This window comes from Diceros bicornis, chromosome 37 (genome assembly GCF_020826845.1).
Source record: "Diceros bicornis minor isolate mBicDic1 chromosome 37, mDicBic1.mat.cur, whole genome shotgun sequence".
Classification (NCBI taxonomy): Eukaryota; Metazoa; Chordata; class Mammalia; order Perissodactyla; family Rhinocerotidae; genus Diceros; species Diceros bicornis.
Genome location: NC_080776.1, coordinates 25,335,318 through 25,357,390, shown reverse-complemented (window position 1 = coordinate 25,357,390; position 22,073 = coordinate 25,335,318). Strand labels below are relative to the sequence as shown.

Below are 22,073 nucleotides of genomic sequence, written 5' to 3'. Positions count from 1 at the left end.
CCATGCCTCCCCCTCCCCAACCCGCTGGGCCTTTGGCTTCAACCCCCACCCCTCGTGTCTCTCTTGTCCTGGCCCAAAGCCAGCCCGGCTCTCCCATCCCTTGAGACATTCCACAAAGGAAAATAGTAAGATAGGGTTCTGGGGTCAATGGAGCTTGGGAGACGCTGCACAGAGAGGCATTCCCCACTCAGACAGCATAGACAAGGCCCTGAGGGGGCCTCAGAAACCCAGTGCTCCCAAGGGCCCTTCACTGGAGTCCTCGCTTCCCCCAGAATCCATCCGCCCCCTGCCCCATAGTGTCCTCCAGACATGGGGGAGACTCGGCCTTGGGAGTCTTATTCTGTCTCCTCTCACACTTTCTTGTTTCCATCTGCCTCTCAAGACCCACCTAGGAAGGACCTGCTCTGTGGCCTCTCGGGCCAGGAATGGATTTCGGGGTTCCTCTTCTGGAGAGAAGCAGCTTCTATAGTGGGGTGGTGGAGAGGCCCCTGGCTCTCTTCTTGAAATCCTCCTAGTCTGCTGCCCACAACCCCCCGCCTGTGGGCACCTGCTTCCTCCAACTCAGTACTCAGGCCTGGCACTTTTGGGATACATCCCCTGGCTGCGTCCTCTGGGCCTCGTGGTGCCCCCACCCTGTACCCACCCCACCCCATCCCTCTTTACTCTATTGCAGCTGCCCATTTTCTCTCTGTCTTCTTCCCTGGACTGTGACCTTGGGGAGGGCAGGGCACACCCGCTTGGTTCCTTGCTGTACCCTGGGTCCCTGTACAGATGCACAGTAGGACTCAGGGCACAATGATGAAGGAATGATGAGGCCAATGTGTCTGTGACTCCAGGGCCCACCAGAGAGTGCCACTCGGAGCCTTTGTTCCCCAAGCCTGGGGTGGGAACAGGTGCGGTGGTGGAGGTCACTGCCCCTTCCAGCCCGGGCTGCCTTGGAGTCCCTGTGAACAGAGAAGCCCTGGGGTTCCTGTCTGGATACAGGGTCTGCAGGGGGGAGTCCCAAGGCCCCCAGTGCACACACCCTCAGAAACACAGGTCCGCAGTCTACACATTCGGAGCTGTAAGTGTCCCTGTGCCAGGCCCCACGACCCGCCCCCTGGATCCCGTAACGTGGAGGCGCACTTTCTGGGAGCAGTGGGGGACACCGTGAGCAGATTCTTCAGCTCTGCACCCAGACTGGTCAGGACCACCTGGAAGCCATGTGAGGACCACGTGGAACATGTGGAGGCCACGTGGGGTCCGGGCTGTGCAGGGGGCCATGCGGGGCCCTGTGGAATGGGGAAGGGCACCCCTTCCTCCAGGCAAGGAATGTGGCTTGGCCAGCAGAGCACTAGCTAGATTTCAGCCTCCACCTTGGCCAGCTGCCCTGCGAGGACTCAACCTGCCAAGCTGCTGTGTGTCCTTGGGCAAGAGACTCAGCATCTCTGAGCTGTGGTATCTCCATCTGGGAAGACCACCCCAAGGCTCAGATGGAGACCAGGGAGCCAACGCACATGAGGGGATGGTCGCTACTCCACCACCCCCATAGGGAGAAGCACCCAACTAAGGCGACTGCTATCAATTGAGGGGACACTAGTGTTTTCCTGTGTTTCTAGAAGATTTAAACAGAATTTTTTGGACCACACAGAGCTCTGCCAGCACACAGGCCAGCTCCTCGCCAGCCCCTAGGCTTCCTTGGCTGGGCCCAGCTTGCAGACAAACACTCACGGCAGAGGAGCAGGAAGGCCCAGGTGGGGGCCAGGGGGCTAGGGGTGCCGCATGGGGAGATCATACTCCAGGGACCCAAGGCTGCAGAGGTGCGGAGGGAGGCGGGCGCCGCGATGGGGCAGGCAGAGCTCACAGTGGGAGCTGGCTGCCGCTGAGGCCAGTCAGTCTGTCCACAAGAGGTTCTGGGCTCCTGCCGGGAGCATGCGATGCTGCACCCTGGGGGCAGGCCAGGCCCAGTCTCGGCCCCCCTGGGCGAGGGACACCCGGTCACTAAGAGGGCCACCCAGGGGCCATTCAGGGAGCTGTGGGCATGCAGAACGGGGACCCGCTTAGGCTGGGGTAGACGCCCACGTGCCCCCTGCAGCCGGCTGTGTCCTCCGAGGGCAACACCCCACACCCGCACGACAGTTAAAGGCCTGGCCATCTGCCATTCAAAGGACAGGACACACTAAGACCTTTGTACACGATACGGTTACTCCTCACAACAGCTCAAGAGTTGGTGTTCCTATCACTTCCTTACAGACGAGGGAGCTGGAGAGGCGACCAGTGACCTGTGCCAGTGACTCGAGATGGCAGGGAGGTGGGTGGCCCAGGGGTCCGACTCAGGGTCTGCTTGGCTCCTCCATGTAGGTCACTGCTTCCTCTGCTCCCCTCCGGAAGCCCCTCTTGGGCAGGGGGTGTCCAGGCCGCCTCGTCCTCCTCCTGGGGCCGGGCTCCTTTGCCTCCTTCCACTGCTCCTGTTCTTTTGGCTACGCTCTGGGCGGGAGGGAATCTGGGCACCTCTGCCCAAGGAGGAAGTGAGGTTTCTAAACCCATTCCTGGCTCCATGTGCAGCCCTGGCACCAGACAGACCCGGCAGCTGCCAAGCCAGGCTCTCCATGGAGAGGGCCTACCGGGCAGGTGGCAACATAATGCCTCCTCCGAGAACCGGCCCGGGCAGAAACCAGGCTCCTGGGGTCCGCAGCTCACAGCGATGAAGTCGTAGTTTTAAAATTCAGTGGGTGTCTTCCGAGGGCCCAGAAAGTTAGGGGTATCTGCACCTGAAGTGATCTCAGCTCCCGGGGGCTGAGAACTCAGGGACACGTGGCTGATCCCCGACCTGTGTCCACTGTGGCCTCGCTGAAACACCCAGGAGTATCTCTTGGGAACCTCTGGCCAACACCCAGGTCTGGGGAAGCGAAGTCGCCCGCCGGCCACACCGAGGCCTGTCTGGGCCCCGGGGCTCCCACCCTCACTGGGACACAGGCGTGCACACATCTGAGTCCCAGGATTAGACAGGACAGCCAGGGTCTATATTTGGAACTAACACCCTGGGGACGTCATCCCTGTGAAGCAACGCTGGTGGTTGTAAGGAAGGGCTTCTCCCCCCAGTCCACCCTTGGTCCCACTTTCAGGCCTGCCCAGAGCACTGCCAGAGAAACCCTTTGCCTCCCTGATGCCACTGGATTTCGAAGGGACCCCCAAGGGCCTTGAAGGATCCATCCCTGCCCTCCCCCCACAAGGGCCCCCTGCACCGGGCTCACCTCACCCACATGTCCCACCAACTCCTGCTTCCGTCCAGGCAGCCCCCTTCCATCCGTGACCCTCCCGCCCTAGTCCTACCCGGTGTGGAACTCAGGGCAACACTGGATGTGGGAGGAAGGGCGGGGCCATGGAACATTCTACGCCATGGAACACTGACTAGCGGTGGGACTTTGAGCACTGAGCTTCTGTGCTTTCACCTTTAAAATGGGTATAGTGGTCTCTGGCTCACAGCAAGGGGGTATGAGTCCTCCCACAGAGGAGGCAGTCACAGCAAGGCTGAGAAACCCCCCACGAGGTGCCCACTACCTCCCTCACACGGGCACCTCATTGCTGACCTCGCAGCCGTGGGGGAGCCTCCACCCTGGCCTGAGAGCCCCACCAGGGCAGCACCATTTCTCAGTCTCCCCGGAACCCAGCCAGGAGTAGGTGTGGCTGAGGGAAAGAACAAACGTTCAGCCTCCCGTCTCCCTCCCAACTCGATGGAGCCACTGAGACCTGCCAGGAGGTGAGACACTGACATGCAGAACTCAGCACGGGCCTGGCCCAGAGCGGGCTGTCAGGATATGCTGGAAACGGCCCCAGGTATATCCTGAGACGTGCAGCCTCGCTGGCTGGTGGGAGAGGAACACAAAGAATGAACCCAGCCCAGGAGCTGAGCACCCCCACCACCCCAAGGTGGGGACGTGGAGGAGGAGCCGCCAAGGGACCTGAAGTGACAACCAGGAAACTGAGGCAGACACCCCGCTGGTGTCCACTGTCCCCGCAGGAGCCCTGCCCTCGGGCCTGGGTGACAGGACCATTCCCAGAGAGGCCCCTCTCTCCCTGGGAAAGGCAGGAGTGACTCAAGGTTATAGCCCAGGTCTCCTCTCCAGCGGGCAGAGAGGCCTGCCTCCAGCTCTGGCTCAACTCTCTGCGCTGTGCACGATGGTCTCGGCAGGGTCAAAGTGTGGGCTCTAGAGCTGCCGGCTGGCCTGGGTTCAGGCCCCTCCTCTGCCCTCCTCGTCAGTTTCCTGGCCCGTGAGGACACTCTCTAGGTGCCTTGGGGTGAATGGTGGTATCAGAGTGGGCCAGGTTCCCAGGGGGCGGCCCTGACACCCGGTGGAGGGTTGGAGCTGGGGGTCAATCCCCACCTACTGTTGGGGCTCCCCCCTAGGGAGTGTGAGGGGGTCCCCAGCAGCCACACCATTGGCCCAGTACCTCCTAAGTCCTCAGCAAACAGCTGCTGAGCTGACTAAATATCTGGTTCTGAACCTCTTCATGGTACCAAGGTGCCCTCATCTAACTTTTTAAAGGAGAAGAAACATTCTTAAGATAGAGGCAGGAACAGGCCACCCCCGGCCCCAGGCCTGGTAACTGTTTGTCTCTCTTTCCTGTGAACACGTGCCCAATCAGGAGGAGAATCCGCCACCACCCCCAGCAAGGGAAAAGCTTCCTGCCATCTGCAGGGGCTTCTCCATGATTCAAAACCATCCTGGGACACAAGCCTGGACCATGGAGCAGCCCCAGTGCACCAGGAGGATGAGGACACAGAGAAGTAAGTTTCAGGGGTCCCGCAGAGCCTCAGACCCACCTGGCTTCTGATAGGGGTCTTGTACCCTTTCCCCTACCTGCCCCCAGGCCAACTGGAAAAGAGTCACACACTGGTGCTACCATCGCCCACGTCCCCAGTGGCTCCAGCTGCCAAAGAACTGAGGATGTGTGTCTTGAGAGCTGCCCAAAGGGTCCCCCCACAGGCAGCTCCCATGCAGTCACAGGGGCTTCGGGCTACGTCCTGCCTGCCCCGAGCCTTCACCATCCCCTCCTGGTCCCCTGGTTCTAGCAACCTGCAAGCAACCACACAGGAAAGAGGGAGTTTACACTTAAAAAATAGATCAAAACCACTTCTGCCTTCTCTGATGACAATACAAACCCAGAGACAATGGAACAACAGCTACGGGAACTTCAGAAAACATGGTTGCTTGGTGTAGACTCATCACCCTGCCACGCTGTCACTCAGGTACAAAGGCAGCCACAGGCTCCTTAGAAATTTCTGAATTCTGAGAACGCGTGAATCACACGGCTTATTTCCAGGATCTTCTTCGAATAGTCGCCTGGATTGAAAAGATCCATGTAAAAGGGAATGATGATGTTAAAAATAATAAGACACACTTGAGTGAACAGCCTATTTGCAAAGATAGGTAACCGAGAGCCCTTTCAGACCAAGGGTTACTGATACAAGTCAGAACAGCGCAGTGGAAAAAATAAAACCCAACAGAGGACAGAAAGGAAGAAGTAGATTTTAGAGCACTAATTAAAATCAATGAGGAAATGGAGGGAAAGGAGGGAAGGAAGAAAGGATGGAGAAAGGGAGGGAAGGAGGGGGCAGGAGAGAGAGAGAGACAGAGACTCCTGTTCTTTCATTGAGGGGAGGCGGAAGTCCGTGGTTTGACAAGGTAAGAAAAGCAATACAGGAATAAGAACATCTGTGTTTCACATTTCATGGCTGGTTGAGTGAAAAATAGCTCCCCAATATTTTGACCTCATTTAAAAGATAATACTGTGTTTCAACAATGGAGAGAAAAGAAAAAAAATCAGTGTAGCAAGATGAAAATCAAGACAAAAAATGGAGTGCCTGAAAATAGAGCAAAAGGACAAATATATAATTTCCTTGGTTATGAGGCTTGTCCCTCTCCAGATGAAAAGATAAAATCCAGCAGTAAGCTCTTGGGAAGAGGGAGAATTAAGACAGCACTATATCGGAAGACTAAAGAGTTATGAGTAGGCTTCAAGTTATTGAAATACTTCATGTGAGGCAAAGAATAATTTAAAGCAAAAACTATTAAATGGGTTAAGAAGCGAAACAATGATATTTGGTGGTTGATAATGGCAGCATAATAACATGGAATCTAAATGCTAGAAAAACAGAGCAAATATATATAGGTAAAAACCTGCTAGAAAAATAAGATAGGAACAGTAACAATATAATCAGAATTGAAGAATCTAGTACTCCATTATCAAGTACACAAAAAATTCAGAAACACAGAAAGGAGCTGAATAACACAACAATGCAGAATTAATGGTTATTTTGGTGGGAATTAAGTAGAATAAACAGAACAAGCTTCATTTTCAAGTATTCATGGTATGTTAACAGAAGGTCATCCAACACTAGATCTCAAAGAAAACCTCAACAAAAATACTACCAAAGCAGACATTATTCACTCTATGTTCTCTCACTATGACAAGAGAAGAAGAGACTAAGAATCAAAGAGAAATAAAACATAGGAGAATTAACATATTCTTGTTTAATGAAAAAACTGTCTGAAGAAGAAAGTCATGAAGACAGTACCTGTCTATTAAGATAAAATGAAAAAACAGACATATCAAAATCTACAGAAAGTGATGAAGAAGGTCCTTACGGAGAAACATCAGAGCTTTAAATGCCTTTATTATGTTAAAAAAAAAAAGATGAGAAAAAATGATGAACTAAGTCTCTAAATTATATCTTAGGAAAGAAGTAAATATTTTTTAAAAAAGGGAAAAGTGAATGATAAAAGTTAAAGCCAAAATTTTGAAAAAGACATTGCAGTGTAAAACCCAGCGTATTCTCTAAAGACTATAAAAATGGGCACAATTATTGAAAAAGTGGCCTCCTCATTTCCCTTTGATGAATGAGGTGGCATCTAAAAGAAAAAAAGGAAGAGAAAAACATACAGAGAAAACAAAACTTGAATAGATAGGATATTAAACACGTAAGGGAGTACAATGCAGCATTATGTTTTAGTGAGAAATCTGAAGGATATAGACCAAATAAACATGGCTGAAATACACACATTAAACAAGAAATAGAAAGCCAAAATGAATCAATAGCAGAGGAAAAAACTGGAGAAAGAAATCTCCCAAACCACCAGGTTTTGGTGATGAATTCATTTAAACCTGCAAAGAACAAATATTTCTCACGTCACATAAATTATTTCCCACCCTTGACTCCAACGGTCATTGAGCGCATATATTCCACTAGGCAAATGTGATCCTAATCCTAAAACCTGATAAAGGAAACTCATACAGAGGAAAATCAGGAACTGTCAATGAAGCAAATCCTATTAAATTCATCTTCCTGGGGAGGAAACAGAGGCACACAGAGTTTACGTAGTGACGGAATCAGCAGGATTCGAGCCCAGGCGGGTCCCACTCGGAGCCCCATGCATGGTTCACTCGGTCCATGACGGATTTTGTCCTAATTGTTACAAGACAGCACCCAAAAGCACTGCCCAAGTTTGACTGATTGATGATCGGTCATCTCAATTAGAATCTCGATATGACTTTATGGAATTCGGCAAAAATGGTTCTTAAGTTCTCTTGGAAAAATAGGCAGAAGATACATCAAAGTAAGCAAAACATAATGTGAATTATAATGAAAATAAACACACTAAGAAGGATGAGGTCTTCTATATTGTGGAAAATATTATGAAACCATGGTAATTTGCATGGTGTGGTGTGGCCCCCAAACATAAGTAAAAATTAATTGAAATAGACTCTAATGCATACAAGAATGTATTATGTGTTAAACTAAGCATAGCCAAACAATGGAGGTAGGAAATATTATTATTATTATTATTATTATTTTTTGTGAAGAAGATCAGCCCTGAGCTAACATCCATGCTAATCCTCCTCTTTTTGCTGAGGAAGACCGGCTCTGAGGTAACATCTATTGCCAATCCTCCTCCTTTTTTTTTTTTCCCCCCAAAGCCCCAGTAGATAGTTGTATGTCATAGCTGTACATCCTTCTAGTTGCTGTATGTGGGACGCGGCCTCAGCATGGCAGGAGAAGCGGTGCGTCGGTGCACGCCCGGGATCCGAACCCGGGCCCCAAGTAGCGGAGCGTGCGCACTTAACCGCTAAGCCACGGGGCCAGCCCAGGAAATATTATTTAACAAATTATATTAAGATAATCGAGGTAGGAAGGACATAAATTTTAATTTGTGTCTCAGTGTAACTACCCACTGTGTTAAGAAGATAAATGTTATTTCAAAACAGAACAACTAAATAGAAACAGAACACAGTATTGTGGCCATATGACTCTCTTGAGATTTCAACAATTGAATTTATGGAACAGATAAGAGCATGCCAAAGTCACAGACCCCTGAGGAGTGAGTTGGGGCATGTGTGTTAACTGAATAAACTAATTAACTAAAACATAGAAAACAAACATCACTTAAATAAACACAAACGAGATATGAAGAGAAAATATTTAGAACCAAATGACAGATAGCTAATCTCTACCATGTTCAAGAGTTTGTAAAAGAAGATTAAAAATCCCTGCCATGACTCAAAAGATAAGTAGCAAAGCATGTGGTCAGATAATATGCACTTGAGAAAAAACAAGTTGCAAACAACTATAGAACAGCTTCCTAATAGCCAAAGAGGGCAAGTGGAAAAAAAAAGAGGAAATCTCATTGAAATCTGCAAAAAAAAAAATCTCTACAAACTCAATACTCACGAACCTATGAGGAAATAAATATTTTCGTATGTTGTTGGTAATATAAATAAATTAATGAAATTCTTTAAAAGGGCGACTGGGCAAAACCTATCAAGAACCACAGAATGTTCGTAGTACATGAGGTCATAAGCCTATTTGCAAGAATTCTTAACAAAGAAATCAGCCAAAAAAAGAAGTAAGGCTATATGTACAAAAGTGCTTATTGCAGCACCATTTATAATAGCGAAAACCTGGACGTGGCTCAACATAAGCAGGATTGAGAAAATCAGGACATGTTAATTTGGCCTTCCTGCCATTGAGCTCGCCTGCCTCCACCTGGCCCTGGCCCTGAGGGTAAACTCACCCTTCCTTGCTTTTCAAAAGGAGTGTATTTTTAAGCAAGTGGGTTCTCTGTTTTTCGATTGAGAGGAGAAGCTGGAAGAAGAAGGAATGAAGACCTAAAACCCACCTGTCCCCGAGTGTGTCCCACAGGGCACCCTGTGCATGTGTCCAGGGCTTCAGTCCTGTAAGACACTTGAGGAGAAAGGTGTCCTCATAAAACGCCCAATGCTGTGCTCTGCCGAAGCTCCCTGAGGCCCTCCCACAGTGGACCCAGTGTCCCTGGCCTCGAGCATGCTTGGGAGATGTCCACCAGTTGAATCCTGGATGGACGGATGGATCCTGGGAGATCCCGTAAGGGGGCTTTTGGGGGCTGTGGGGGCAGGATGAGTGCTGGGGTGAAGGTCGGCATCAGGAAGGAACATCTGCTATGCTCCCCCACCTGGGAGCCCCCCGTGCACACCAACCACAACACACCAGGGCACATCTTCATCATCATCGTCACGTCTCCTACCACGTGCTGCCTGCCTCCTTCAGTGTCGACGGCCCCAGGAGGCCGCCTGCGACGGCTCAGTGAAGCCCCGTGTGAGCAAGACTGGCCCGTCTCCCCAGACAGCAAACTCCCATCTGCACAGCTTGGATGGTTCCAGGGCTTTCTGGGCCATGGGGGAGGGGGGTCTCAGCAGTGTGTCCAAGGGGGAGGTGGGGGCGGGAGGTGCGTTGCAGTGAGCCTCCATCATCAGGATGAGTTCCACCTGCCTGCCCTTCTGCTCAGCCGGGATCTGCTCAGTGTCACTGCACTTCTAACCTTTACATTCTGACACACAGGCCTGATTTCATCCCCAAAACTGAGGACATTGCAAAACAGGACAGTTTATCACTTGATGGAAAAAGACAGCACAGCAGGCCCGGCACCGTGGCCCAGTGCTTGGTTACTGCCCTGTCTAGGGGAGCATCTCTGCCGGGGCCAGAAAGACAAGGAGCACTGGAGATAACCGGAAGCTGAGGACGATGCAGCGGCCCCTGAGCATGGGGAGTGAGGGCCAGGGGTCCTTCTCCCTGCTTCCTGGTCCCCCCACCACAAGGGATTCCTCAGCTAGGGGCCTCTGCAGACACATTTCTCTGGAAGCTTTCCGAGACAGGAAATGGGGTTCCTCCTCCCCATCCCCCAAGCTCCCCCAGCCCAAGAGGCGGGCATCAACAGACCCTCTGGGGATCAGCGTCAGAACCCTGCATGGAGCAGGCATGCCAAGTCCATGCCGCCCTCGACTGAAGTGCTGCTGCTGCCCGTCAGGGCCTCCTACAAATGAAGACAGCTCCTCTGGCTGGTGGGACACAGCAAGAAGGGTGCCTTCTGGTGGGGTGACGATGTAGCTGGGATGGGGTGGGGCTGTGAGTCACCAGGTGAGGATCTCAGAGTGTCCCTATGCCTCCTCTTCTCCCACATCTGTCCGCTGCAGGGCTGGCTCTGGGCACATGGTGGAGGAAAGTGGATTTCCAGACCCTTCCCTCTCATCCCCCTGTCTCCTGTGAGCACAGATCTGGGTGCACAGAGCCCCAAACGGCACCTTCCTTCCTTCACCAGCATGCCCTGCCCCACGTCATGGTCCCATTGCCCCAGCCCTCCATCTGCTCCCCCAGGTCAGCTGTGGCTGAGCTCCTGAGCCAGGGCAGAGGGGCCTGGAAGGCCTTTGCCTCGCTGCCCTCGTAGAGACCCCCACTCACAGATGGCCCCTGTTGTTGGTGCCACAGGGTCGTGGTGGTGCATGCAGTAGACTTCTCCACCGGCTCTGTGAGATGCCAGCTAGATGGGGACATCAGGAAGTGGTCTTTGAGAGGGTGGGGGAAAAGGGTACCCCTTTCCTCTGCCCACTCAGCGAACTCTGGGTCCCATGATGCCACCCTGTCACAGCCTAGCCTAACAAATTCCAGGGGAGGCTGCTGAGAGCTCCTGGCTCAGCTCAGGTTTTCCTTCCCCTGCTGACAACCAGCAACAGAACAACCTCGGGCCCTCCACAGTCCCACACACCCAGAAGACTTGAGTGGAGAGTGACATGAGGCAGTGGAGAGGCAGGCTCTGGAAAGGAGCAGGCCAGATGTCCTCACCCACCCACACCCACCCTCGCCACTGCTACTGAAAGGCTGTGTCTACACCTTCCCTGCAGGGCCGGAGCACCTCAGCTGAGGCCTGGGCCGGGGAGCAGGAGTGGTGTCCTCAGCGGAACCAGCCTGGCTTCACAGGTGAGCTGGACAGTTTTCCTGGCATGGCCCCTCCTGGAAGGCCCTGAGAGGTCAAGGGTTGGCCACCAGATTTCTGTGCACTTGGGCCTGAGGGTGTGAGGGTGGGCTCTGAGACATCTGAAGGAGTCCCCCAACCTGGGCGGGCAGAGGGGTGAGGGAGTGGGCGTCTATGCCAGGTCCTCCAGACAAGAATGCAGCCCAAGCACTCGTGGGCAGGGGGCAAGTCCCAGGGCAGACCCGATGAGCAGGTCTCGATGAGCAAACCCATGTGGGTATGGGAGCCAGCTCTGAGAGCACAGGTGGGCGGGCCTCCCGTGCCAGGTATCCCGGCCAGGCAGGGGGCCACCCCGGGCATGGCCCATCCTGAGACCTAGGTGAAGTGGGCTGAGCACAGCAGGAACCCCAGGGAGGATGTGGCCCGCTGCCCCAGAGAGAACTCCATGAGTTAAGAAGGAGGCCTCCTCTCAGTTCCTGTTGGAATTCAAAACAAAAGCAGCTGTTGCAACGTGATGCTGAGTTCTGAAGAATTGCCTGACTTGACTCTTCTAACGGGAACACACAAGGGCGGCTCTTTGTTGCTCCAGCAGAGCGGGAATTGCAGTGGCCCTGGAAAGACCCTGCAGGGGCTCAACGTGCCCCGCCTAAGTCGGCAGTCATGGGGACTGGAGCACTGGGCCTGGCGCTCGGGACTGAAGTCACCCACCACAGCAGGCACTGAACATTCCTTTTGTGTCCTTCACTTAACACGCTGGGCCACAGCCCCTCCCTGGGCTGGAGACCCCTCCTCATATTCGGGCTGTGTAACCGAAGGTGCTGTGAGCTGAGGCGGACACAGCCAGCATCTACAGATCTGCAAGCTTTGGGGCAAAGAGGAGGGCGCCTTGTCTGATAGGAAGGTGAGGTTGGGTTCTCTGGGGGCCGCTGGACTCTGATGCCTGGGCCACCTCGGACATCTCTCCCTCTGCCCAAAGTGATGCCTCGGACCCTGCAGTGAGGGGAGGAGCAGAGGTGCCCCCTGATCTCCTAAATCCACCTAACATTTCCTGTCTTGGAGAGAAAATCCAATATTTGGTCACTTTAAAACCAACCGTTTTCTGAGGCTGGCCCCATGGCTTAGTGGTTAAGAGTGCGCACTCCGCTGCTGGCAGCCCGGGTTCAGATCCAGGTGCGCACTGACGCACCGCTTGTCCCGCCATGCTGAGGCTGCGTCCCACATACAGCAACTAGCAGGATGCAGCTATGACACACAACTATCTACTGGGGCTTTAGTGAGAAAAAGGGGGAAAAAAAAAAACGAGGAGGATTGGCAATAGATGTTAGCTCAGGGCCGGTCTTCCTCAGCAAAAAGAGGAGGAATGACATGGATGTTAGCTCAGGGCTGATCTTCCTCACAAAAAAAAAAAGAAACCCAACTGTTTTCTAGTTGAGTTCTGCATGTTCCAGATTCTTCTTTTCTTTTCTGTTCTGCTCTTTCTCTCCCTCCCCAAGACACACAAAGTTCTCTGGAAATGAGAGTTTCTAATGACACATTTTCCCATGTCCTCTATAGCTCCCCAAATTAGATTATATTCCCAGTTAAACTAAATTACGGTAAATTTCCATTAGCCAACCAAGGCTGCTGTTTAATGAGCTAACCCCTGGGACGTGTTGGACTCGGTCTGGTGCACAGAGGAGAACCTGCCCTGCAGGGGCCTGGTGCAGGGACGGGTCAGACCCCTGAGGAATCTGAGGCACCCCAAGCATTCTCAAACGAGAAAGGACTCAGGAGTAACCCCCGAGCCATTCTCCCGAGGGAGGAGCAGGGGTTACCGTCCAGGACTGTTAAACGCAGAACCACGCTGGGCAGCTACGGTCCCGGGGTAAGCTCTAACTATTACAAGCCTTGAAACGCAAAACCAAAGCAGGCCCACAGTCCCACAGCAGGTCACTCAAGAATGGCCACTGTCCTCTTGTTGGAACGTGGCCTGAATGCTCTTGTCAGCCCTTTGCTTTCACTTGAGAAATTTCTATCTCTGAGCAACCATGCACAGTGCGCTGAAAAATATTTGGAAATAACCCAATATTTCCGTTCAATGTCCTAAGTGAAGCACGGCTGACACAGGCCCTCCTCTCTGTCTGGTTTGACGTAGGAGGTAGAACTGGCAGCCCGGGAACCAGAGAGTTGGAGGCACGAGCAGACCCCTACGCACCCCGTGTTGGATTTTCTCCCCATCTATTTCTGAGTATGCATCCGACAGAAGCCTGGCTGGCTCATGTTTGTCCGTGTCACTTAGTGGGAAGGTGAGTCTCCTCTGATGTGCAACTGCTTTAAACTGGAGTCTTCTCTGATTTCAGAGGAGAGTCCAGAAGCTTCCCTGTTCCATATGTCCCAGCCCCTGGGATAGCCATGACCCCAGGCAGCAGGCACTGGGCAGCTCTGGCCACAGGTGCTCTGGCCTTTGGAGCTCCCTGCCCTCAGCCTCAGCTTGGTCCTGGACCCCAGACCCCAACAACTGCCCAGGTCTGCTCGCTGGGCTGCTCTCTTCGCCCCACCGACAAGCCTTAGCTGTACTTGGCTTGGGGAGGGTCTTTCCCAGTGCCTGAGCCCTTTGTCAGACACCTGCCTGGCTCACAGTCCTCCAGTCCCAGCCAGAAGAATTCCCTGAGCCAGCCAGCTGTCTGGCTTTCTGTCCATCTTCCACATCAGGGGCCTGCTCCCCGTGGGACACTGTGCTCCGTCATGGTGACAGCCCTTCTACCCACACATGCCTGGCTCCTCTAAGCCTCAATGTGCCTTCTGGGTCCTTCTTCTCTTCTCCTTCCTAGTCATTTGGCCCAGCCTGTTCACTCCAAGACCCCCCAGACCTTCATTGCTGCAGGAGACTCTGGACAGTCTGCCCTTGGCTTGAGTACCAAGCTTGGTATCTCAATGCAGATGGTGTGGAAGTGCAGATGGCCACTGGAAGCCATCAGAGGAGACTCACCTTCCCACTAAGTGACACGGACACCAGGCCCGTTGGACACTGGCAGGGGCTGAGATGGCCACTGGAAGCCAGCATCCCCCTCCCAGAGAACCACACTTATCTCAAGACAGGACGCCCCCACACCTCCCCTGTGAATCAGGAGGGAGCCATCGCGTGCCTTCAGGGAGTGCCAAGAGCTGGGATTTTGGACTCAAACAGGCCTTATTAGCTGTGAGCCTGCACAGATAGAGTGGGGGTTACAATAGTTCTCCCTCCTCCTGACATTGCTGCTTACTTAAATGAGATGATGTATGTTTCGTGCTTAGCACAATGCCCAGCACACAGTAAGTGCTCAATAAATGCAGCTATAATAATAAACTCTTCTTGGAATGATGTCAGTGATAATTAGGTAAACATTCAGTAGGTGGTGAGGACCCACTGATGGTTCTGGAGGAGAAGTTAATGTTGTAGATGCAGGTAATATGAAGAAGGTTTGAAAAAGGGACGATTTTATAAAGGCATGGGCAAAGTGCACAGGGAAACTTAGGATAGGATGAAGGGGTCATCTCAAATCACTGAGGGCAAAGATGACTCATTAATAGACGGGACAACTGGACAGCTCCTCTGGAAAAAGGTGAAGTTTGCTCCTAGCTTACACCACACAGCAGAATACACTCCAGATGGATGGGGATTTCGATGTGGCCACAGAAACCAGACCAGCTCAAGAAGAAGACATGGGGGGCTCCTCTCGAACCTCTGTGCAGAGCAAGGCTTTCCAACTATGACTCAGGTCCAGAGGTGATAACAGATGGATGCACGTGGCTACATAAAAAAAAAAATTATGTGGCAGCAAAAACATGAAAACAAAGTCCAAGACAACTGAGAAGCTGGGAGAAAGTCCCTAACATACATCACAGGCAAAGGCCTCATGTCTCCTCTACCACAGAAGGAACTCGAAAAAGGACCCGAAACCTGAGAGAAAATGGGAAAAGACACCAATAAACAGTTCTCCAAAAAGACATAAGAATGGTCCTTAAACATACAAAAGACGTTCAGCTTCACTCTTAACTAGAGAAATGCATGTGAACACACCACTGGGACACCGTTTCTCATTTTTCAGACGGGGAAAATTCCAGCCTCTAACAACATGGTCTGTGGGCGAGGCTGTGGGGACAGGGGCTCCCCCACACCCTGCTGGTGGGGATGCAAACAGGTGCCCTTCTGGGGGAAAGTGGCAGTGCTTCACAAAATGACCTCTACTCTTACCTTGATCCAGCAATCCCACTTCTATCTACCCTGAAGATACAGCTCCAACAATATGAAAATGCTTATGCACAAGGTCATTCACCTAACACTATCTGAAATTGGAAAATACTGGAAAAACCTAAATGCCTCTTCATAGGAAAGAGGTCAAAAAACTATGCACAGAGGAGTATTACCCAGCTGTGAAGCCGAATGAGAAGGCTGTCGATGCACTGGTAGGGACTGATTTCCAGGATATAGTGCTACCTGGAAAAAAAAACCCCAAAGTACAAAAAGAATATCTACAGTATCCTGCCCTTAGTGTAAGAAAGAAGAAGATACAAAAAAGAAAATGCACACACTTGCTCATTTGTGCAAAAGAAATACAAGAGGGAAAAACCAGAAACCAATGAGATCGGTTACCCACCGGGGGTGGGTGGGATGGGGTGAAAAGAATGGGGGGAATGGGATGGGGTGGCGGGGATGAGGGAAAGGACGCCTCTCCGGGAGTGTAGCGCTGACTCTCAGGACCACAGCGTCACGGTCAGTTTTCCGCGTCCACCTGCCAGGCTAGAGTCCCCAGTTATTCACCCAAACACTAACTCGGGTGTCGCTGTGGGGTATTTTGGAGACCTGGTTCCCACCTACGCTCCCTTGGTTTTCAGTAGAGGAGATGATCCTTGATAATGTGGGTGGGGCCTCATCCAGTCAGTAGAAAGGCCTTAACGGTAAGTTCAGAAATCCTGCCTCAAGGCTGCAGCATCAGCTCCGCCCTGGAGTTTCCAGCCTGCTGGCCTGCCCTACAGACTTTGGACTTGCCAGACCCCACCATCATGTGAGCCAATTCCTTAAAATAAGTATCATTAGACATAGCCCTTCCCGACGCCAAAGCTAAAGAGGAATTCACCCACATTTTCTTCTGCGCTTGCATGGCCTCATTGGTTATGTCTAAATCCCTGGTATAAATACATGTGTGTGTACACACAGTCATGTGCAGCATAATGATGTTTCTGTCCACCACGGACCGCATGTACGATGGTGGTGCCATAAGATCAGTACCACGTAGCCCAGGTCACACCATCTGGGTTTGTGTAAGTGCACTCTATGATGTTCACACAACGACAAAATCACCTACCGATGCATTTCTCAGAACGTGTTCCCGTCCTTAAGCAATGCATGACTGTACACATATCCTGGCTTCTAAATACCATTCTTCAATAAAAGGAACCAGGGCTCCTTGGTGAAATGGCTGATTCCAGGGCTGGGGCCAAAAATGTACAAGATGAGCCCGGAACATCTCCTGGTACCAGAAAGTAAGGAAGTGCTCAAAGAAGGATGGGGGCAGGTCAAAAGGACACAAAAGCCAGCTGGAAGGTGTTCTAATGGCCAAAGCGGGGACAATTTAAGGCCCCTTGTGATTATGTTGGACTCACTCTGATAATCCGGGATAATGTCCTCATCTCAAGGTCACCTGAGCAACTTTAGTTCCACCTGCAATTTACTTCCCCTTTGCCATGCCACGTAACATATTCCCAGGATCCAGGATCAGGATGTGGCCGTATCTAGGAGCCGTGATTCTGCTGACCACAGACCCCGGGGCTGGCAGGCCCAGCTGACCTGCTGAGATGCTGTTATGATGAGGACTTTTGCTTCTTCCTCCCTCAATTATCTCGATTTTCTTTCTTTTTTTTTTTTTTATGAGGAAGATCGGCCCTGAGCTAACATCTGCCAATCCTCCTCTTTTTGCTGAGGAAGACTGGCCCGGGGCTAACATCTGTGCCCATCTTCCTCTACTTTATATGGGACGCTGCCACAGCATGGCTTGACAAGCGGTGCGTTGGTGTGTGCCGGGGATCTGAACCGGTGAGCCCCGGGCTGCCGCAGCGGAGTGCGAGCACTTAACCACTGTCGCCACCGGGCTGGCCCCTCGATTTTCTTTTTAAATAAAAGAAATTTCCTAGCAACCTCACCCCCCGCCCCCTGCTTCTATTTCCAGCTGTGTCACCAGGCGGCCCTGACAACGGTAAACTGTGGCAAACCCTCAGTGGCAGGAGTGGTAGTTACTTCCGTGTGCACTCTAGGCACTGTCGGAAACCGGCTGCAGTGGCTTCCATTCCTAGTAACGTGTTACCACTGCTTCTTTCAGAACATCACATGGCATTACCCTGCCATCTTCTGCGAGGCCACCAGTTTGGAATCCACCTACACAAGTCCATGATGGCTTACACAGAGCATGGGAGAGAGTGCTTTTCTCCAGGGACCCCCACTGTGTCTTCCCTGGATTGTAATAACATGAAATCTTTCATTTAAGCACAAATCACTCAGCTGAGTGATTTGAGCCCAGAGAACAGGCTGTTCTGATTTTTAACAACCTGTCCCCACTCGATTTCTTACTCATGATTAATTTCTCAGCCTAGAAAATGAGACCCTGATGGCTTGGAAGCGGCAGAGAACGGATGAGGATCAGGAGACCTGCCTCTCCTCTTTCCCGCCCTGCCTTTCCTCTTTCCTGCCCCAGGCCCTGGAGGAAAGTGCCCTCTCTGGGTGGACGCCAGGAGAGGGAAGCAAGCAGCACCACCGTGCCCCGCTCCTGTGTGTGGTAAACCGAGGCGCAGGTCTTTGCAGGAAGGATATCATAGCGCCCGTGGTAACCGCGCACGCTGAGGATCCCGTGTGCATGGCAGGGTCAGCCGCCAGCCTGTGATCTCAGCGTTTTGGGGTATTTCTTGTTTCCTTTACTTGCCCACTGGAGCTCCCGGATGCCCCCATGCCCTGCACACTGAAGCAGAAACACAGACTAGAACATCGATGGCAAACATGCCAAGTTCTGATCCCTGCTCCAGAAGCCCGGGGTGCCTGGGGCCTGAGAGGCTGAGGGAGGCAGCTGGTGAACCCCGGGGGGTGGGAAGAAGGGCATTTTGGCAGAAGGACTGAGTCACAAAGGCGAAGGGGCTCAGCACCAGCTGTTGTCCATGGGGAGCCTCGGGCCACCCCTCCGGTGACAGCCTGCCCCATGGTTCCAGGAAGCTCTGAGCCCGGAACAGGGTGGGAAGGATAGCCTTGGCCTGACCACAGGGACCGAGGGAACAAGCAGGACATCGTTGCAAGCTGGGGCTCCTGTTACAGAGACTTGGCCGCTCAGCCGCCCCTGGGCACCAGACTCTGCCCTCCCTTGTCCCCCAGACACCTGCCCATGGGCCACAGGCATCTCAGACTGGACACGGCCCAGATGGGACCCTCTCTCTCCTGCCCCCTCATGGATCCCTGAGTCCACCTTGGCCCCAGGCCATCATGGACATGGCCTCCTCCCACCCCCTCACTGTCCACACCCAACTGTCACCGGCACCTCCCTTTGTCCTCAGTCTGTCCCCTGTCATGGCTACATCCCGTCACCCCGGACTGCAGTGAAGAACCCCTCACCGTGGCCTCCAATGGAATCCTCTCACCAGGCCCTGTGGCCCCAAGGCTCCCCCACAGCCACGTCCCTCCCATCAGGGGACACTCACTTGATGGTCTTGCCCCAGTCACACCACAGCGTCTTCCCGATGGCCTCCATGTCCACCTTGAACCGGGCGAGGCAGAACTCCTGGAGGAGGGTGCCGTAGTCTGCGTGCTGGCAGGCCATGGCCATGAAGAGCTGATGCACTGCAATGACAGCGCCCAGGGACTGTCACCCTCCGCCCTTGCTGGGGCCCCCGCCCAACCCTCCCCTGCCTTCCCTGTGGGCTGGGGGCTCCCATCCCAGGGCCCTTGTGAAGGCCCATATCCACTGTGTCTGAATATTTACCAGTTATCAACTCAGGTGACAAACCGTGACATGGAATGTGTTCCACCCTCCCACCTTCATAAATATATGAGGTAAAAATTATTGGTCAAGCAATGCATTGCACACTCAAAATTCACTCATTTCCCCCAAGCCCACGACTGGCTCTAGTGGAGGCTGGGCAGGCAGGGAAGCTTCTCCCATGGTCCCCTACCCACTAGGCCGCCTCTTCTTCAGGCTGAACATCCACTTTCTTCACCTCTCTATGGGTAGGGTGCAGGGGGTGTGGTCCTTTGCATTCTCTGTTCAGAGTCTGGCTGCTGGCCCACCTACTGCCCCCCAGGCTATGCTGGGTCCTCTGCCCAGCCCCACCCCTACCAGCAGGGCCCTTCCAAATTCCTGGAAGGAGCCTGGAGCTGGGAAGCCAGGGCTGTGCTGGGAATTCTTGGACTCCTCGTTGGGCGTCATGGACACGTGGGGACACCCAGTGCCCCTTACAGCCCTCAGGCCAGGGGAGACCACAGGGCAGTGGGTGAAATGGACACCCAGGGATAGGCCAGCCGCCCTCAGGGCAGGAAGATAGGGAGGGGGGTTCTGGGGTCTTTGTCTCTGAAACATAGCCTAGAGAGGGGTGTGCACTCATGTGGGCACACCCTTGGCGCCAAGAACTCTTGCCCCCTCTGCCTCTGTCTCCTGTAAAATGCAGAGGAATTGGTATTCCAGTCCCTGTGATGTACGGGCACTGCCCGAGGCTCTTCACCACACATGGCTACCTTGGAGGTGGGTCCTACCTATTATGATCATCAACTTATAGATAGGGAAACTGAGGCTTTGAGGCTCAGAAATGGGCCTGAGGTCCCAGCACCAGAAGAGATGTAGGCTAGACTGAAGCTGCCTCACCTCCCTTGGCCCTGAACCCAGCCAGCTCCCGGTCCTGTGAGGCTCAGGACCAGGTGGGAAGCTGGGAAGTGCAGCAGAGGGCACACCTGAGCAAGGGGGCATGTCAGGAAGGGCTAGGGGAGGGGTGAGGTGTCACAGAGTAGGGTGATGACAAGGAGCCGTGAAGCACCATTCCAGAGTGCAACTCCAGGGGGCTCAATGACTAATTACTGGATATGTGGGTGGGTGGATGGGTGGGTGGGTAGATGGATCAATGGATGGGTGGGTGTATGGAAGCATGGGTGAGTGAGTGAGTGGATGGATGGATGGATGGGTGGGTGGGTAGATGGATGGATGGGTAGGTAGATGGATGGATGCATGGGTGGGTAGATGGATGGATGAATGGGTGGGTAGGTGAGTGGATGGTTAGGGTGGTGGATGGGTGGGTGTATGGAAGCATGGGTGAGTGAGTGAGTGGATGGATGGATGGATGGGTGGGTGGGTAGATGGATGGATGGGTAGGTAGATGGATGGATGCATGGGTGGGTAGATGGATGGATGAATGGGTGGGTAGGTGAGTGGATGGTTAGGGTGGTGGATGGGTGGGTGGATGGATGAATTCCACACACTGCACACCAGGGCTCTGACCTGGCTCTGCCAGAACAGAGTACTGATGGGAAGCTGAAGCCCCGGACAGCGCAGAGGTGACGACTGGCTCACAGAGTGAGGTATGTCGCATTGGGAGGGGAACAGGTAAAGAGTGGCCTTGGTTACAGGTAACCAAGCCGACTGGCTGCCTTAAACAAAAGTGAAAGACAGATAGACACTGGGGACCTGCAGGCATCCATGGAGGGCCAGGAGTGTGGGTCGGGCACAAAGGCCACCTGCAGCAAGCCAGGAACATGGGCAGTGTGGCCCTGAAGTCGCCCCCAGGTACACTCTCCCTGTGCCCCTCCATGGTTCCCAGGAGAGGGAGCTGGTGTGAGACTGCCCACCTCTGCCAGGGCCTGTGTTTCCGAGACCCGTGGGTTCCACTAGAATGTGAGATGGGCGCGGGTGGGCTAACAAGTTCATTTGACTGATTTAAGTGACAGGCTCCAGGCTGCACACATCTTGACAAGATTGGCCAAAGCAAGGAAAGCGACATTCATAGCAATGGAACACACCTCTGTGTTCAATTAAAAACAAAAACACAAACAAGACACACAATGAACAGAGGTGAGGCCTGGCAGCAGAAGTTTGAAGAAAGCCTCGGACTGTGACCTGACTGCAGGTGAGCTGCAGCCATCCTGTGCCCACTGCCCTGCATGGTGCCCTGCAGGCAAGGCTGTCCACTAGGGCAGGGCACCTTACTGCCGGGTGAGGCAGCAAGGACTCCTGGGGTTTTTAGCCCAAGAGGCTGGGGAGTAATGGTGGGTGGGGGACAGGCAGAGATGAAAGGGTCCTCTTCCTGAGGAGAGGAGCAGGCAAGACTGTCCCTGCCCAGACGCCCTGGGAAGGAGCCCCCCTACTGGAGTATGGGGCCATGGGGGGGCCGCTGGTCCCTTATCTCTGGGCTACACCTGCCCCTGGGAGAGCTCGGAGGGCAGAGCACATCCCTCTGGCCCTCAGGGGGGTGCTCAGGAGGCTGGGGAGTGAGATCTGGTCCCTGCCCCCAGGAGCCTCCGCACCCACCTTGGTTCATGCCACTTCCCAACAGCCCAGGTGTGTCCCCTGCAGGGTCCACACAGGCACAGTGAGTGCACCCGTAGGACCAGCTGTGGGAGACTCTCTACCCTGGAGGCTTCTTCTGCCCACTGTCAGGCAGGCCCAGGGAATGGGCTACTCCTGACACCTGCCCCATCAGGACGCCCCTAAGAAAGCCCACCTGCCAGACAGGTGAAGCGCCAGGGGCTCACGGGTAGTTCAGGAAGGCTCAGATACCGGCTCCCGCAAGGGATTCCAAGCTGCCCGTCCAGCCTCATTTCGAGGGTCGTCC

The 22,073-nt window shown here is 53.4% G+C and overlaps 1 protein-coding gene across 1 annotated transcript in view; it reads right to left on the bottom strand.

Moving 5' to 3' along the window:
- RAMP1 (receptor activity modifying protein 1) overlaps nt 1-19,102 on the bottom strand; it is a 31,303-nt gene extending 12,201 nt beyond the window's left edge. Inside the window, exon 1 of the mRNA XM_058533492.1 lies at nt 18,960-19,102. Coding sequence (XP_058389475.1) covers nt 18,960-19,084 — 125 coding nt within the window. The 5' untranslated portion in view covers nt 19,085-19,102. The remainder of the gene's footprint in view (nt 1-18,959) is intronic.
- Between the last annotated feature and the right edge of the window lie 2,971 nt (nt 19,103-22,073).